We start from the raw sequence: 17744 nt of genomic DNA, 5'->3' as shown, positions 1-17744 counted from the left end.
TTACTCTAGATATCAGCTGCAATAAGGAGTTCAACAGCTGAAGTAATTTGATCGCTGCTGTCTCTCCAAGATGAAAATATTAAATATTTCCATATTTCATAACGAATAAAATAATACACGAAAACTGAATGTTGCTTCACACTGAACAGTTCTTGTGAATGCAGTGCAATCTTGTAAACGTCTTCAAACTCTTACTCATTTATTTCATTTAGACCAAAAAAAATTGATTTAAAATGTATAGCAGGAATTTATTTAACTGTTCTGCACAATATACTCTACACTTTCATTTACAGTTGTTTGATAGTTTTTTCTCCTTAGTAGATCCCAACCTGGACAGTGCAGTAAAACATTTTTACTCTCAAGAGTAAAGAGGGCTTAAAATATTGTCCAAAGGGAGAAACAAACCACTACTGTTCATACACGGAAATCAAAATACATTGCCAAGAGGAATTATGATGCAATAACACAACAGAACAGTTTAAAGAACTTCTTGTGCTGTCAGACTGTCTGTCACATGGTACATCAGACATGCAAACCATTACACTTGATTCACATGTCGAGTATGCCTGTCCCATCTACCCATAATGAGTACAATTTGATGTTTATAGGAGACAAGGAACAGGACATGCAGTGAAAGAGCTAAGTCCTAGGCACAGTGAACAGGAGTGTGTGTGTGTGTGTGTCTGTGTGTGTGTGTGTTTGTTGTGCGTACGTGTGTGTAGTAAGGTCCAGATGTACCTCACCGACACGTAAGCTGTCTGTATGTGAACAAAATAAAACAGAATAAAATGTTGGCTTGACCAGACACAATAACCAAACAACAGAATAGTCTGACTGCAGGACCACTGAAATCCTATCACAACAAAGTTTAGAACATGCTTTCTCTGTTCTAGGCTATGCAACTATAATTTCAATAACAATAAACATCTAAATGCTTTCACAGAGGAAATTACTTCAGTGTATTACACTACATGGTCTTGACTTTTAGAAAGACAGAGCAGTGATAGAAAACTTGATAATCAATAGGTTATCAAAAATATGAAAATAATAGTGTGAGTCTTAACTGCATAAATTTTCAAGTACTTTATTACTAAAAAAAAAAAAAAAAAACTCCAAACCCCCTCCAGAATGCACAGACTTACCATTACCTTGATGACTGTTTTCCATTGAATCTCTATAATTTGTTTTCTTATATATAAATACCAATGATTCCAAACTGTCAATCGCATCATATGTAATCCAGTTACTTTTCTTATTCATTCTCGTAAGAGATGAAAGAATATATCATTTTCTCTTCTGGTCTTTCAGAGAAAACGTAAAACTACTTCAGTCAGTTCTCCTGCAATAGTCTAACATATATGTGTGGATTTCTAAATGCAACCAAGAAACACTGGTTAATATTAGTCAACTTAAATTCTATATAAGGAAAATCATTTAACACTCAGGACTATGGACCTATTTGTTGTAATGTCCCTAAATAAAAAAAAAAAACTAAGTAGTTAATAGTAGGCAGCTTAAGTTAAAATTTACCACAGCATCAAATGACCTCACCCAGGTCTGCCTCCTTGTACAACCTCACCCAGGTGAAAAAACAGTCATGGCCACGTGGGAAGCCGACTATTTGCTATTTGCCCTTTGAACTGAGGCTCTGCTATAAAGAGGTGACATGAAACCTCCTCAAGTTTGTGTCCTCATCTTCTTCCATCATGGCTACCAAACACAGTTACATGCTCTGTGGACTATTCCTCTTACTCATCGCTGACAGAGCGTTCTCAATTATTCCTGGTGAGATATTTTTATTTTTCATATACCATGCCAATTGTATTTATTATGCGTTAAGCTATTCTCGTTATTGTGCTGTATGAAAAGATGTGGAGAGTATTTTGCACATATTTCCACGCACAGGTGCGTGAAAAACGATGTATACCTCAATTTTACCACTGTACACATTGTGCAAGCTTACATTCAAACCCCAAGACAAATTAACAAGTAACAATAAGTTTTTGAGATGATGATTACAGATGCGATTATAAGTTGTAATGTCTATTTTAGACTGTTGGAAGAGTCACATCAGCACATGTTTACTGTTGCTTGTACAATTGCAACAGAAGCAATGCATCTACACCCTTTCTTTGTAATACTCACACATGTACAAACAAGTGGGTAGGATTCAGAAATCAAAATGTCTTGCTCTGTACATCTTATTAGGTAAGGTGTTGATCTGTGCAAAAAAAAAGTCTGTGATTGTGCTTCATATTACACGTTTTCTGGAGGAAACTTTGTGCTACTCGCTCACTGAATATTTAATCCCCCTCTCCCAGTGAAACTAATGTCATCCCTGCTGAGTATAGTTGGTAATATCAATTTGATAAAAATTCACTGAAGTCACCTCGACCATAAGAGTGTTTATCACTGAGTTGTAAATGAGATTGCTCTCCATATATATGCCTTACATTTAATATAACTGTTAAGCTTTGTTCCTTTGGAGAGGAGAAGTTATTAGTTGTGGAGAAAAGTTAGTGCATTTCAAAAAATACTCCAACCATTTGTGAATTGAATGGAAAATACAATCCTGGACCAGTTTGACCATAATACTATGCAGACCTATGCAAATGTGTAATTATCACTGTGAACATCTCAGTTCATCCTTGACAATATTTTTGCTCCATATTAATCTTTAATGATTAATCTTTTTCATAATCTCTTGTTTATTGTTTATTTTAGCTTTATTTCTTCACTGCTTGTCTTTTTAGATCTGTTTATTTCTTCTTCTTCCTTTAAATATGTCATACTATGTTACAATGTGAAACAGGAAAACTTAATGACTTTTTTTGATCCATATGATTCTTGAGAAATGCTGCTGAAAACTTTCAAGTCTATTTGCATGACAAGTTTGCCTGTTGGCTTTTTCCCTTTCTTGTGTCATACCCTTTTAGGAATGGGCATTCATTAGTCCTTTGATTACACCAACATGAAACTTTAATTATATTTTACACCTAGGTTATTTTTAACCATTGTTTGTGTAATTTTAGTCTCAGGGCAAGGTGTAACTCCAAGTTAATGACACTAATAAGTGAGGAGAAAAAAGCTAAGGGTCAGCACTTTAGCAGGGAGCTAAAACTACAGAAAGAAGCGGACTTTCTCTTTGCCCATGATACTCGTGTGTACATAAGAAAAGAACCATTGCACATATCATTTCTGACATTTAATGTTAATACTGATGTTTTTCTTGGAGACTTGGTGGTTTTGGAGGTATTAGAGATATGTTTGATTGCTTCCATTCTTCAGTGATTTGAATGCCCTTCGAATCACAAAGTTTACGTTTGGCTGAGTTGTCTTTCACTTACTTAAGTCATAAAAGCCTTAAAATCACATGATTCAAGTTTTCCTGATGTCAGAATGACTCTTCAGCCAGGGAGACTCCGGCTTGTTTGCCACCCATTCAAGAGACTTAAGCATTCCTCTACCACCATAAATGTCCATCCACAAACCTCCAAAAAAGGAAAATTATATAACATTATTGTCATGTACAAATTTACAGTGCATTGATCATTGAGTATTCCCAGCACTAACAAGTACTTAAAACAACAGAGTGTAGTTTTTAGCAGCTGTTAGTGCTGCACATTTCAACATCTTTGTCTTGCCAAAGTAACTGAGTGATAATAGATTCTAAACAAAATACAACTACAACAACAAGCTAAAATGTTGGGCTTGAACTTTAAACATCTCCTTTTTCTTCACTATGTTATACAGAGAAATGTCAAGAGATTGTGCCGAGTCATGAACAATATTCAAATCTTGGATACAAGTTAAATTTTATAATGACTTACTCAAATATTTTACTTTTACAACTTGAAGAAATCCACCCTAAGGCTGTCCCCAGAGTATGAATCTGGATTAGCATGAGACCATATTTATGATTGTATATATTTGGTATCAGTCATATCTCAGTCCTCAATTATACAGTTAGTGAGTATCACACCACTTAATTACCATTATCTTAAATGACTGCACATCTGCAAATACTGATTTTCTGAGCAGTTGTAGAAGATGTATTCCACAGAAGTATAAAGGAATTCAATAGCCCTATAAAAACCGGCAACAGGTAATAAACGTGGTGGAGCTTGATTATGTATAGCTGAGCGTTACATTCTCTGGATATTTCCACAGAGGAAGAACAGAGTCCCACGTTCTGGAATGTGAAGGGTAAAGAGGCTATTAATAAGGCTCTTAATTTGAAACCCAACCTTCATCGGGCCAAGAATCTCATCCTGTTCCTGGGAGATGGTGAGTAAGAGTGAATTAACCTGTTTTCTTCAGATATCTCAGCAATAAGTTAAAACATTACTGTGCGTTTACGTTTACAGATGAGTGGAGCTCTGTGGGTTGAGGCTTTTTTGAAAGAAAACAGAAGTGTATTGTTTTATATAAAAAAAAAATGTCTCTCTAATTCTACACAGTCTCTTAGAAAGAATTACCAAAAAATGCAACCATGTAACTGTAGTTGTCAATAGTTTGTCAATATCCCCCTCAGACATACATAACTAACAATGCTTGATTGAGCAATTTTGGAAATGCCTGATGGAACCTTGAACCTAACAGACATGTGGCAGAGTCTTTGTTGATCCACTGTAAAATTACATGAAGGTCAATGAGAGGGTGTGTGCATGTACACATGAATGTTTGTGTGTGTGCGTGTGCATGTGCATGTGTGCAAGCGAGCGCGTGTGTGTGTGTGTGTGTGTGTGTGTGTGTGTGTGTGTGTGTGTGTGTGTGTGCATTTCAGGCTTTAGCAAAAATATAGGGTTAGATCAGATGAGCAAGGACAACCATCTGATAACAGTTTTACTGCTGTTTGTATAAGCTTTTTGACTATTCTCTGCATATCTGTGAAGTAAATTGCACATAATTAAATTTGAGCTGTGTATAACTATTCAGGAATGGGGATAACCACTGTGACTGCAGCAAGGATTTTGAAAGGGCAGTTGGCTGGGAAGACAGGTGAAGAGAGTGTCCTGGCTATGGAAACATTCCCTAACGTTGCCTTATCCAAGGTGCAAAATCTTTTCAAAGTCAATCTATGCAATGTGCTTGCAGCAATAGTATTATTCAGTATTTTTCCACTCTGTAAACTTGAAATTGTGTTTGAAATCCTCTAGACCTACAATGTGGACAGACAAATGCCTGACAGTGCAGCTACAGCAACAGCCTATCACTGTGGAGTGAAGGCAAACTATGGTACACTGGGAGTCAGTGCAACTGCCCGCAGATACCAGTGCGGCTCCGTCAAGGGCAACGAAGTCAAGTCTGTCCTGCACCGTGCCAGGATGGCAGGTAGAAATGAAACTTATGCAGCACTAAACCACTGAATGCTGACACCTAGTGGGAAATATATGATAGCATTCCCAAAGATGTTGTATCATTAAAAGCAAATTTAGGTCACTCGTTCATTTCCAGCCTGCAAGCAAAATTAAAAAGCTTCTGATTAGGGGAGTTCCAGGTGTTATCACAGGACAATTCCATAGACAATCTAACAACATAAAAGCTACAAATTGAAATGTTTTATATATTTATATATATTCTTAAACATTCAGCAAATATCACACAAAAGTGGGAGGCTAAATAAAACTGGAAGTAACTTCTGCAAAATTCAACTGATACTTTCTAAGTGTTCTGGAAAATCTTTTCAACAACCTCAAATTATCATCTACTGTACACTTGAGTCATCTTAATCTACAGTCATTAAATAGTAAAAGAAGGAAAAAAAGACATCATCAAGTGAGATCCAAGGTTTTAGTTTTTTTAACAGCATTTTGTTTTATTTCAGGTAAATCAGTGGGTATCGTGACTACAACACGTATACAACATGCCTCTCCTGCTTCCAGTTATGCACACTCAGCTAATCGACACTGGTACAGTGACTCTGACCTGCCACCAGAAGCAGTGCAGGGAGGCTGCAGGGACATAGCCTACCAACTCATCCATAACACTGACATCAATGTAAGGTTCCATCCTACCCCCTCTCTGCGGAGATTCGATGAACAGAGGATCTGTAAGAAAAATCCAGAACAAGCCAGTGACACGCAATGCTGTTGAAGGATTGCTCAGAATTACTGGCTGTGAGAATCATTACTCGGTATCCCATAATCTCTGCATATATTTTTTTCATTATGATTTTTTGCTTTGACAGGTCATTCTGGGTGGAGGACGCCAGTACATGCTTCCTAAAGATACATCTGATCCTGAGTACTCAACAGAAAAAGGCGACAGACTGGATAACACTAACCTTATCACGGAGTGGCTGAAAAATAAAAAGGTAAGCTAAGATCTTCTCAACACAAATAGCACCACTTTATCTCCATGACCTTGTATACAGTTAGTGACGTGCTTCTGGAGCCTTCAATATGCCTTCAATATAATCTATGTTATCTCATTTTTCACTTTCATTTTCAATACTATACCGTGATCTGTGATTCCAGTGTCCTATCATACAGATTACAACTTCAACCTTTTGTTTCAGAATGCAAAATATGTTTGGAACAAGGCTGAGTTTGATGCAGTGAACGAAGCTGACACAGATTATTTGCTTGGTAAGGTTTCTCAATTTAGCCACTTTTAGAATATAATAAATATGAGGCAATTACAGTACAGTGGGTAAATTTACCCCAAAAGTATTGCATAACTCTTGTAAAACTCAAAGAGAGATCGACTGTCCCTTCTCATTGAGATAACCAGTTAACACCATAATCACTCTTACCTACAGTTAATTCTGCCAAAAAGTTTATTTGCGTGTTACTTTTTTGACATCAAATGCACTCTTTGGCTCTTTGAACATCAGTGCACATTATCACTCCAGTCTATTTTCTGATATGGAAGTTTCATCGAATAAATGCTTTCCTCAATTAGTTCTCATTGTCGCTGTTGTTCCAATGAACATCATGCATCCCTCATTCTATGTTTAGGACTCTTTGAGCCAAAAGACACCAGATTTGAGCTGGACCGTAACCCTGATACTGATCCATCGCTTACTGAGATGGTGGAGAAAGCCATTAAGATCCTCCAGAAAAATCCAAATGGATTCTACCTCTTTGTTGAAGATAAGTAGAGCCATATTTTTCCAAGACTGTGAACTATAATGCTTTGGTAGAAGGATTTGTTTCTAGAGAGGCTGTTTTTTTTCAGAGATTTTGATGGAATGATCAATGAGAATGAATGATTAGCCATGAGTGGAAAGGACAGAGTTTGTACGAATCGGTACCTTGACACGCTGCTTATTGGTCTTTATCTGTATTTTCTTTTTTGTTGTTGTTGTTGTTGTTGTTTTCTTCAAGCGGGAGAATAGATCATGCTCACCATGCAACTCAAGCAAGATATTCCCTGCATGAAGCTGTGGAATTTGACAGATCCATTGAGAGGGCATCTCAGTTGACCAGTGAACTGGACACTTTATCTGTAGTCACTGCTGACCATTCACACGTCTTCTCTTTTGGAGGTTCCTCAGAGAGGGGCAATCCTGTTTTAGGTATGGTCTGTCTCGTCTTGCTTTAAAAACTGTGACTACACTGAACAGTTCCTAATGAGTATTGCATAAGAATCTTTTTTGTGCTTAGAGTTTATGGTCATATCTCTTTCAGGAACTTCATTTGAAGTGGCTCTTGACAACAAACATTTCACCACTGCCCTTTATGGAAATGGGCCGGGTTACCAGATCGTCAACGGCACACGCCCAGACGTGAATAATACAATTTCAAGTATGTGTATATAATGCGCAGAGTTCTGCCATCATTGTCAGAGACGGAAGTGATAAAATCTTGAAGCAGCTCGCAGTATATGCTTGACCTGTCATGGTCAAGCTTTCATCTACTGTACAGCTGTAATTTTGTTTGATCACTATCGTTTTTCCTAAAACCTAAAAGCTCGTGACGATCTACTGAAACCACTTTGGCTAAATAACATCTAGGATTTTCAGTTTTATTCATTAACATAATCATAATGTTTTTTATTGATAACATATATATATATATTGATAATCAAAGTTATCATAACTATCTCACATATTTATATTTTCATCTCTCTCATTTGAACCCTCAGCTAGCAAAGACTACCTGCAGCAGACAGCCGTGCCTCTCGAATCGGAGAGTCATGGATCAGAGGATGTGGCCATTTTTGCAAAGGGTCCAATGGCCCACTTGTTCCACGGAGTGCAAGAGCAGAGTTATATAGCCCATGTCATGGCCTATGCTGCTTGCATTGAACCCTACACAGACTGCCAGTTAGAGGTTGTGCCCCATGATCATGCTATTTCTATGCACTTCGGCTTCCTAGTGTTGCCACTGGGATTAATGCTGTCTCTTTTGTCTGTGATGTAATGACACTCAAAAGAGCAGTAGTCACTTATGAAAACTCTTCATCCCTGCACTTTCTTTAATCATATGTAGCTTATTTTTTTCATTACTGCACTGTGTGTGTAGATTTGTAACTTGGTGCTGAGAAGTTATGGGGAAAATATAAAGAAAAGTAGTATTACACTAAGAATATGCATATGGTTATTCTGTAGTCACAGGAATGTGCTTACAACTTGCATGAAACCACTTAAAATCCCTGCAATGAAATGAATGTGATGATGATGTACAGAAGTTTACAAAAGAGTACTTAAGTTATATATATTTTCACTTAATCTGTAAGAACCTTTTAAGATCTGATAAACAATGTGATGTTTATTGTCATGAGATAGAAGTACAAAGTAGTTTGAACTCTAAACAGCTAGTACACAATACATTTTATTTCTTATTTAATGTGAAAACACTGGAGAACATATGTAATGTTTTGAAAGAATGACGTGGAAATTATTTATTGGAAATTTAAGATCCATCTGTTCTTGCCCATTTCAAAATAATAAATTTGTTAAGCATTCAGTATGTAGCTTAAGAAAACGTGTGTGAGTAGTATCATTTTGACAATCTCTGTGGAAAAACTATTAGTTCTGATCTCATAAAGGCTGTTTCATTGCTGATTAAACTGGTAATGAAAAGCATGTAGACCAGTGAAATGGATACTGGTCAAGGTGGTCATGACATGACATTTGTAGACCACCTGACTGTTTCTTATTAAATCTGTAAGTCACAAACAACACACACACACACACACACACACACACACACACACACACTCAAAGTAATGTGTAACTTCCTCCTTCCTCTACCCCACCACATATAGTGGTATCACCCACTAATGTCACTGATAGTGCTTACTATACAGACTCTTTATGAACAACTGTTTGCTTTCATGACTTTTAAAGATCTATTGCTTAGGGAAGATCAACCTTTGATAATGCGAAAATACATACTTTTGACCAGAGCAGTGCTTAATTTGTGAATCAGGAGGTCCCCGACCAGAGAGAGGGTGCTGTTCTGGTGGGTCAGGGGAGAGAAAAAGTCATGTGACGTGCACAATGCTCCACATGCGTCAGGCATCACTGCATGACCTGAGTGATTGATGTCTCTCTCTCTCTCTCTCTCCTTTTTTAATCAGATTTAAAATACATTCAAAATAGGCAAACAAAGCGATTTACGAGTAACTTCAATGGGAAATAAAGGAATGACAGAACAGATAACATTAAATATCACACAAAATTTATTTATTTTGACAGTGACAAAGGAAGTGCCGGATCCAATCAAATAGGTGCTGGTCCAAATCTGGGTGGTCCCGGATCCTGTTCCGGCAGGATCCAGCACAAATTAAGCCCTGCTTTTGACAATCTGAATGAGAGATTAAGTATCATGGATCATGACAGCGGGCAGGTGTTAAGACTTTGTGGGTCACACCCACAGTTTCTTTGTCAATCATTATGCAGAACTTCTCCCGGGAAGGGGAGTATCTACTCCCCAGTATCTACTGCTCTGGGCTTATCACCCTTTAAATTGATCAGCGCTAGTATCACCCCACCTCAGGACACATGTAAATTATTTGTAAAATATTAGAGACTAACATGGAAGTACCATTTTCGCTTTACAATTAGAAACTTGGGTTGGTTTGTATTGAACACCTTGTTCCACAAACAGCAAAGCTCCCTAAGGCCCTAAAACAAAAAGACTTTTGATGCTGTTGCGCCTTAGGACGATTTCAATTTAGCCATTCCACAGTGTGATGGATGATCCACAAATGGAATTACAGACAGCTGATAATACATCTGATAACGTTAGAGATCACCTGAGCCTAAAACAAAACTTCCGCGGCACACCGTTCAGCATGGAAAGGTCAAAAGTAGACTCTTGGGGCTGCTTTGGATGCTTTGAAAAACTCTCCACTCCGTGTTCTTACCTTCTCTCCAAATTGTATTGTGAGAACAAAGCCCCACTTACAAAGTATATTATCACCTTTAAAAGTAGCAACTCTGGTGTGCTCTGTCACTGTCACCGCATGTAATGTATATAACCTTCTCTCTCAACGTGCATCACGCAGAATTAAAAACATATAATATGTGACAAGCTTGTGAACAAAATCAGACGGGACGGGAAAAATCAAAGAAACGTAGAGCCGTTAATAGTAAATGAAATAAAAACTTGTGGAAAGCACAGCTAAGACATACGGTAGTTGCATTCTAAGCAGAGATAATGACTGGACAAATCAAACTGAACCACTTTCCTTTAGGAGGGTGGGGGTTGGGGGGAGGGGTAGAGCCAGTTTGGTCAGTTCTTGCACACTTTGTTCACACTAATTGATCTCCGCCTGATCACCAGAGAACCTATAAATAAGAACAAATGGGAAACCTCCCTAGGTACATACCTTCTTCGTCCTGAGAGATGCAACTATCAGGCAACATCATGGCAAGCCAGCACTTAGGCATTCTCATGCTGCTCTTCTTCATCTTTAACAGAGTTTTCACAGCAATCCAAAGTAAGTGTTCTTTACAGAGTTTTGATCTATCTATCTATCTATCTATCTATCTAACTATCTATCTATCTGTCTTTTCCTTGCTTTAATTTTCTTTTCTTTCAGTTACATCAGTGGATTTAGAATGCCAAACAAAAGATCAGTGGACGTGCTTTTTTGTCTAGTGATTTGAAACAGGCCTTTTGGGGGGAAATGAATGCTGTTGGATTGATGCTGAAGTGAGATCAACTATGTTTGAATGTTAGTCACCTTTAAAAAAAATATGAAGAACTGCTAATGCTCTAGAATCTTCCATTACATTATAGCAGGACACCCTGAATCAGAAGAATGTGGTGAAAAATGTGGTCCAAGAAAACCTACAAAAGTAAAATATTTGGTGGAGAAAGACTGAACATAGCTGAGTGTTAGAAGTTCTGTTTCTCTGGATGTTTCCACAGCAGAAGAGCAGGACCCCAAGTTCTGGCATGACAAGGGTAAACTGGCTCTTGAAACAGCTCTTAATCTGAAACCCAATCTTCGTCGGGCCAAGAATCTCATCCTGTTCCTGGGAGATGGTGAGTAAGAGTGAATTAACCTGTTTCACTCAGAGAAATTATTCACAACCTGGAACATTATTGGCAGTTTCACTCTATGAACAAATATGTTTTCCTAGTAGCACATAGAAAAAAGGGTTCCCACAAATAATGGTATAATTAAACTGGAAAATCACAGTATGTGGAATTTTTTGCCAGTGTGGAGTGTAAGTTGCTGATATTTTATGATTATTACACACTTTTGTTCAAATAAACACTTATTAAAATATGTAAGAAAAAAGCTTCTTACTGGTATCTTCAGTTGTTACCTGTATGTCTGCCAGTCATCAAAATCTAAGTCAGCAACATAGTGTAGAATGAATCAATCATTGACTTTTGTAAGTTCACAGTTAATAGATGTTTTGGTCAGCTTGTTTAGTTAATCAATAATACTTAACTAGGAAGATATAAATTTGCTGTCATTTGCTGTTTTAGTCATTTCATCTCTGGGGGTTCTGATAAAAAGTGCCCATAAATAGTTCATAAATCAAAGGTTACAGAACCAGTTGCAGATAGTGGAGAGTAAAATGTATGTTCATATCCATGCGCAGTAAATGGCATTGGTCATTAAGAAGCTGTGGGTGAAATTCTCAGCCTGGGCCAAGTGAGACTGAGTCCCAATGCCATACGATACCTGTTCTGAGACAAAACAATAGGAGTCTAACAATGAGTCAGATGCAGTATAAGTTTATTGTACAGTTCAAAAGGCATACAACAAACTGAGTCAGGTCCCGGGAGTGACTGACACCTTCTCACAAAGCACCGGTTTTTATACACGTTTTCTCAAAAAAAAAGATACACATTACTTTGTCTCTTTGTATGTGGGGCGCCTCTGCCAGCCCATCTTCACAGACCCCTCTCATCGCTGGTTTATGTTACTTTATTATTGTTTAGTTCCTTTATGTTTACCATACGTCGTCACCAATGTTTACTGCCCTGCTAAGTGGTGGAGTAAGATATATCACAAACCTGGAATATTTCACCTTCTCCATATATTATGACTGACCACAACACTCTGGCAGAGGCGCCGTTCTTTCCCCATATATTATGACTGACCACAACACTCTGACAGCGGCGCCATCCTTATCTCACATGCTGTGCCCTAAAGGACCACACAGGTCTCTTCTTTCTGACCAAAGAGAACTTGATGTTTCTTACAATACAAAGAATTGTATAGTTATAGCTGTTAATATAAACGATTACATTGATTCACCTCTATAATAATGAATACATTATTGTTACATTGTTTATCATGGTTACTACAGTGGTTATCTTAAAGGAGAGTAATATTTCTCCAACAAAGCCACACCTATACAAAAAGTTTCAGTCATTCTTAGAATGCTGTCAAACAAGTTCTCAATTGTGCCCATTGAAATTTTTCAAAAATGACTGTTCCCTGTTCTGGTGACTGGTGAGGCTATGGAGGTATTTAATTTCATTCTGGCATTCCATTTTCCACTGGGTATGGGGGTATTATAGTTTTGGAAAATGGGAACACTCTCAGGAAAATGTGCTTGCACCATAGGGTGCACCTGGTCATTTTTTAAACAATTTTGTGTTCCATAGCGGCTATGCTAAGCAATCATCAAACCCAGCAACTCCCATGAGATGGCTGCCATCATGTTAGCAGCTGGTTTCAGGCATCTTTGAGCTTTCTCTAAATGTAAACATAAAAGACAAAAGGATTATTCCTCTTAGTTTAGCATTTTATTCTCATTGTTGTATATTATGTATAGGTGTATAGGTTTTTAGGCTAATTACATCAAGTTATGTATTTTTGCACACTGGTCATCTTTATGAGCAATTTCCAAGTGGCTACTTATAGGTATCAGCTTTGAAGTTTTTAGGATTTCTATGTTCTATGAGTTCTATGATAACTGAGAAGGCTGTTGTCCTCTGGTTTTTAGCAGCAATGCTGTCCATCTCTGTCAATCAGCATAGACTTCTGACCAATGCTGTTCTTTACTGATGCAACTTTTCCTTGTGTGGTGTATCCTGTCATGATTTTTGACACTTACAGACAATCGACATAATTGATATTAAAATTCCCTATAATTACATAATTTTTCAGGTCCTTTTTTTGTTTGTTTGCTGATGTCGTTGTTGTTTTGTTCGTTTAGTTTTGTTTTTGTGGTGGAAATACCAGCAGTTCAATCTTTGGCTTCCTTTGAACATTGTTAGATATTTCATGTTTCCTTAGAACATAGGTGTTCATAGTCAAACCTCTCTCTCTTTCTCTCTCTCTCTATATATGTGTGTGTATATATAACAAGGTGTTCATAGTCAGACCAATATATATACATATATAATCTAATGTATGTTCAGGAATGGGGATAACCACTGTGACTGCAGCAAGGATTATGAAAGGGCAGTTGGCTGGGAAGACAGGTGAAGAGAGTGTCCTGGCCATGGAAACATTCCCTAACGTTGCCTTATCCAAGGTGCAAAATCTTTTCAAAGTCAATCTATGCAATGTGCTTGCAGCAATAGTACTATTCAGTATTTTTCCACTCTGTAAACTTGAAATTGTGTTTGAAATCCTCTAGACCTACAATGTGGACAGACAAATGCCTGACAGTGCAGCTACAGCAACAGCCTATCACTGTGGAGTGAAGGCAAACTATGGTACACTGGGAGTCAGTGCAGCTGCCCGCAGATACCAGTGCAGCTCCGTCAAGGGCAACGAAGTCAAGTCTGTCCTGCACCGTGCCAGGATGGCAGGTAGAAATGAAACTTATGCAGCACTAAACCACTGAATGCTGACACCTAGTGGGAAATATATGATAGCATTCCCAAAGATGTTGTATCATTAAAAGCAAATTTAGGTCACTCGTTCATTTCCAGCCTGCAAGCAAAATTAAAAAGCTTCTGATTAGGGGAGTTCCAGGTTGTCACAGGACAATTCCATAGACAATCTAACGACATAAAAGCTACAAATTGAAATGTAGATAAGATATTTTTAAACATTCAGTTAATATCACACAAAAGTGGGAGGCTAAATAAAACTGGAAGTAACTTCTGCAAAATTCAACTGATACTTTCTAAGTGTTCTGGAAAATCTTTTCAACAACATCATCAAGTGAGATCCAAGGTTTTAGTTTTTTTTTAACAGCATTTTGTTTTATTTCAGGTAAATCAGTGGGTATCGTGACTACAACGCACGTACAACATGCCTCTCCTGCTTCCAGTTATGCACACTCAGCTAATCGACACTGGTACAGTGACTTTGACCTGCCACCAGAAGCAGTGGAGGGAGGCTGCAGGGACATAGCCTACCAACTCATCCATAACACTGACATCAATGTAAGGTTCCATCCTACCCCCTCTCTGCGGAGATTCGATGAACAGAGGATCTGTAAGAAAAATCCAGAACAAGCCAGTGACACGCAATGCTGTTGAAGGATTGTTTAGAATTACTGGCTGTGAGAATCATTACTCGGTATCCCATAATCTCTGCATATTTTTTTTTCATTATGATTTTTTGCTTTGACAGGTCATTCTGGGTGGGGGACGCCAGTTCATGCTTCCTAAAGATACATCTGATCCTGAGTACCCAACAGAAAAAGGGGACAGACTGGATAACACTAACCTTATCACGGAGTGGCTGAAAAATAAAACGGTAAATTAAACGCCAACAGCACCATTTCATCTGCATGACCTTATTTGCAATTGGTGAGGTGCTTCTAGAGCCTTCAATATAATCTACGTTATCTCATTTTTCACTTTCATTTTCAATACTATACTGTGATCTATGATTTCAGTATCCTATCATACAGATTACAACTTCAACCTTTTGTTTCAGAATGCAAAATATGTTTGGAACAAGGCTGAGTTTGATGCAGTGAACGAAGCTGACACAGATTATTTGCTTGGTAAGGTTTCTCAATTTAGCCACTTTTAGAATATAACAAATATGAGGCAATTACAATACAGTGGGAAAATTTACTCCAAAAGTATTGCATAACTCTTGTAAAACTCAAAGAGAGATCGGCTGTCTCTTCTCATTGAGATAACCAGTTAACACCATAATCACTCTTACCTACAGTTAATTCTGCCAAAAAGTTTATTTGCGTGTTACTTTTTTGACATCAAATGCACTCTTTGGCTCTTTGAACATGAGTGCACATTATCACTCCAGTCTATTTTCTGATATGGAAGTTTCATCTAATAAATGCTTTCCTCAATTAGTTCTCATTGTCACTGTTGTTCCAATGAACATCATGCATCCCTCATTCTGTGTTTAGGACTCTTTGAGCCAAGAGACACAAGATTTGAGCTGGACCGTAACCCTGAAACTGATCCATCGCTTACTGAGATGGTGGAGAAAGCCATTAAGATCCTCCAGAAAAATCCAAATGGATTCTACCTCTTTGTTGAAGATAAGTACAGATATGTTTTTTCAGAGGACTATTTGGAAAGATATCTTTTTTTCAAAAGAGCAGTGAATGACAAACTACTGATCATGAGAAGATGTGGAGGAGGTGCATAAATTACGTCTGACTTGTGTCTGTATTTTCTTTTTTCTTTTCTTTAAGTGGGAGAATAGATCACGGTCATCATTCTACTCAAGCAAAATATTCTCTCACAGAAACAGTGGAGTTTGACAGGGCCATTGAGAGGGCATCTCAGTTGACCAGTGAACTGGACACTTTATCTGTAGTCACTGCTGACCATTCACATGTCTTTTCTTTTGGAGGTTCCTCAGAGAGGGGCAATCCTGTTTTAGGTATGGTCTGTCTCATATTGCTTTAAAAACTGTAATTACACTAAAGAGCTGCCTACAAATACTCTATAAGAATCATTGTTGGGCTCAGAGTTTATGGTTGCATCTCTTTCAGGAGTTTCAAGCGAGCTCGCCAGTGATAATAAGAATTTTACCACCATTCTTTATGGAAACGGACCAGGTTATCATGTTGTCGACGGCATCCGTCAAGATGTGAATGAAATCATTTCAAGTACGTATATACCACAGAGTTATACTATTAATGTTAGACACAGAAGTGATACAACCCATCTTTATATATGCCAAAAGTCAGTAGACGATTTAAGGGGTGGTGAGGAGGGATGCTATCCCCCTTGTTAGCAAAATGACCAAAATGCATCCCCCTTGTAAACCTGCCATCCCCCCTCTCCACCCCCTAGTAGCAGAGAGAGTGCAGAGGCAGAGGGGCTGTTTAGTTGAATATGTTAGTCTAGCCTGCCTGACATTTGTCTTTTTATAACTGTGTATTAAAGTAATAACTCATTACTTAAATAAACAGTAATGAAAAGACAACTGTAGTAGGGAGAGAAGGAAGATAACTGGATAAAATAGAATTGTAGAATTAGAAATGTCACAGTTATGGTTAAGACGTCCTTTGGGAGGTGCACAAGGGTGTGTGTGTTGGTTGGTGGTGTGGGAGCAGGGGGTGCGTAATTGTAAGATCAGTCACACAGGAGTACGCGTGGCACTATATTTTATGTTTCGCCCAACACCGTCACAGAGTTGCCAAAGATAGGGAAATTCATATTCAACGATACCGATCACTGATGATCACTTTATTGATAATAAAACGTGTTAAGCTGATCACATTAATTTACCCCTTTGTCTGTCTCACTATCACCCTCAGCTAGCAACGACTACATGCAGCAGACAGCTGTGCCTCTCGAATCGGAGACTCACGGATCAGAGGATGTGGCCATTTTTGCAAAGGGTCCAATGGCCCACTTGTTCCACGGAGTGCAAGAGCAGAGTTATATAGCCCATGTCATGGCCTATGCTGCTTGCATTGAACCCTACACAGACTGCCAGTTAGAGGACGACCCTGAGTCCACTCGCACTCTTGCTAAGCTCGTCAGGAGAAACAGAAGACAAAGAAAATAGAACTTCATTACCAGCAGGTCTGGATAATCTGCTTATGGTAATTGAAGAAAACACTTAGTGAAGAAATGTCTGCAAAAACAACTGTTTAGTTTCAGTTTATGTTTCTTTCGTCTTCATGATAACGTCACAGACTTGTGACACCTACATTTGGGCTGTGATATTGAGGTTGGTCACATGAAAGAGTCTGGCTTTTATTACTACCTCTCATTACATGTTTACTGGTTTGATTAGTGATAGGTGGATTTGATAAATAACCTTAAAATTGCTTGTTATATTAGATGTAGAGGACTACTGAGAATTGTTTCGTCCGCAGGTGGAACCAAAATCAGGACATTATGTACCACACTGATAGTTACTTTTAATGTGATTGCTTTTAATATGGTGCTCAAAGGAAGACAAGCAGCACTGCAATACCA

The 17744-nt window shown here is 38.1% G+C and overlaps 2 protein-coding genes across 2 annotated transcripts; both read left to right on the top strand.

Annotated features, from left to right (window-relative positions):
- Positions 1-1706: 1706 nt before the first annotated feature.
- On the top strand, positions 1707-8369 carry LOC115827308 (alkaline phosphatase-like). Its single transcript, XM_030791117.1, has 11 exons — positions 1707-1785; positions 4171-4287; positions 4939-5054; positions 5160-5334; positions 5828-6000; positions 6191-6316; positions 6521-6590; positions 6963-7101; positions 7332-7522; positions 7635-7751; positions 8092-8369. Exons 1-11 carry the CDS (start codon positions 1707-1709, stop codon positions 8367-8369), a joined length of 1581 nt encoding a protein of 526 aa, XP_030646977.1.
- Positions 8370-10823: 2454 nt separating this feature from the next.
- On the top strand, positions 10824-17328 carry LOC115827307 (intestinal-type alkaline phosphatase-like). The gene is made up of 11 exons (XM_030791116.1): positions 10824-10877; positions 11291-11447; positions 13791-13906; positions 14012-14186; positions 14596-14768; positions 14959-15084; positions 15268-15337; positions 15710-15848; positions 16001-16191; positions 16304-16424; positions 17079-17328. The coding sequence occupies exons 1-11, from the start codon at positions 10824-10826 to the stop codon at positions 17326-17328; spliced, it is 1572 nt and encodes a 523-aa protein (XP_030646976.1).
- The last annotated feature ends 416 nt before the right edge of the window (positions 17329-17744 follow it).

This window comes from Chanos chanos, chromosome 14, assembly GCF_902362185.1.
Source record: "Chanos chanos chromosome 14, fChaCha1.1, whole genome shotgun sequence".
Classification (NCBI taxonomy): Eukaryota; Metazoa; Chordata; class Actinopteri; order Gonorynchiformes; family Chanidae; genus Chanos; species Chanos chanos.
This window is presented reverse-complemented; position numbering and strand designations above follow the sequence as displayed.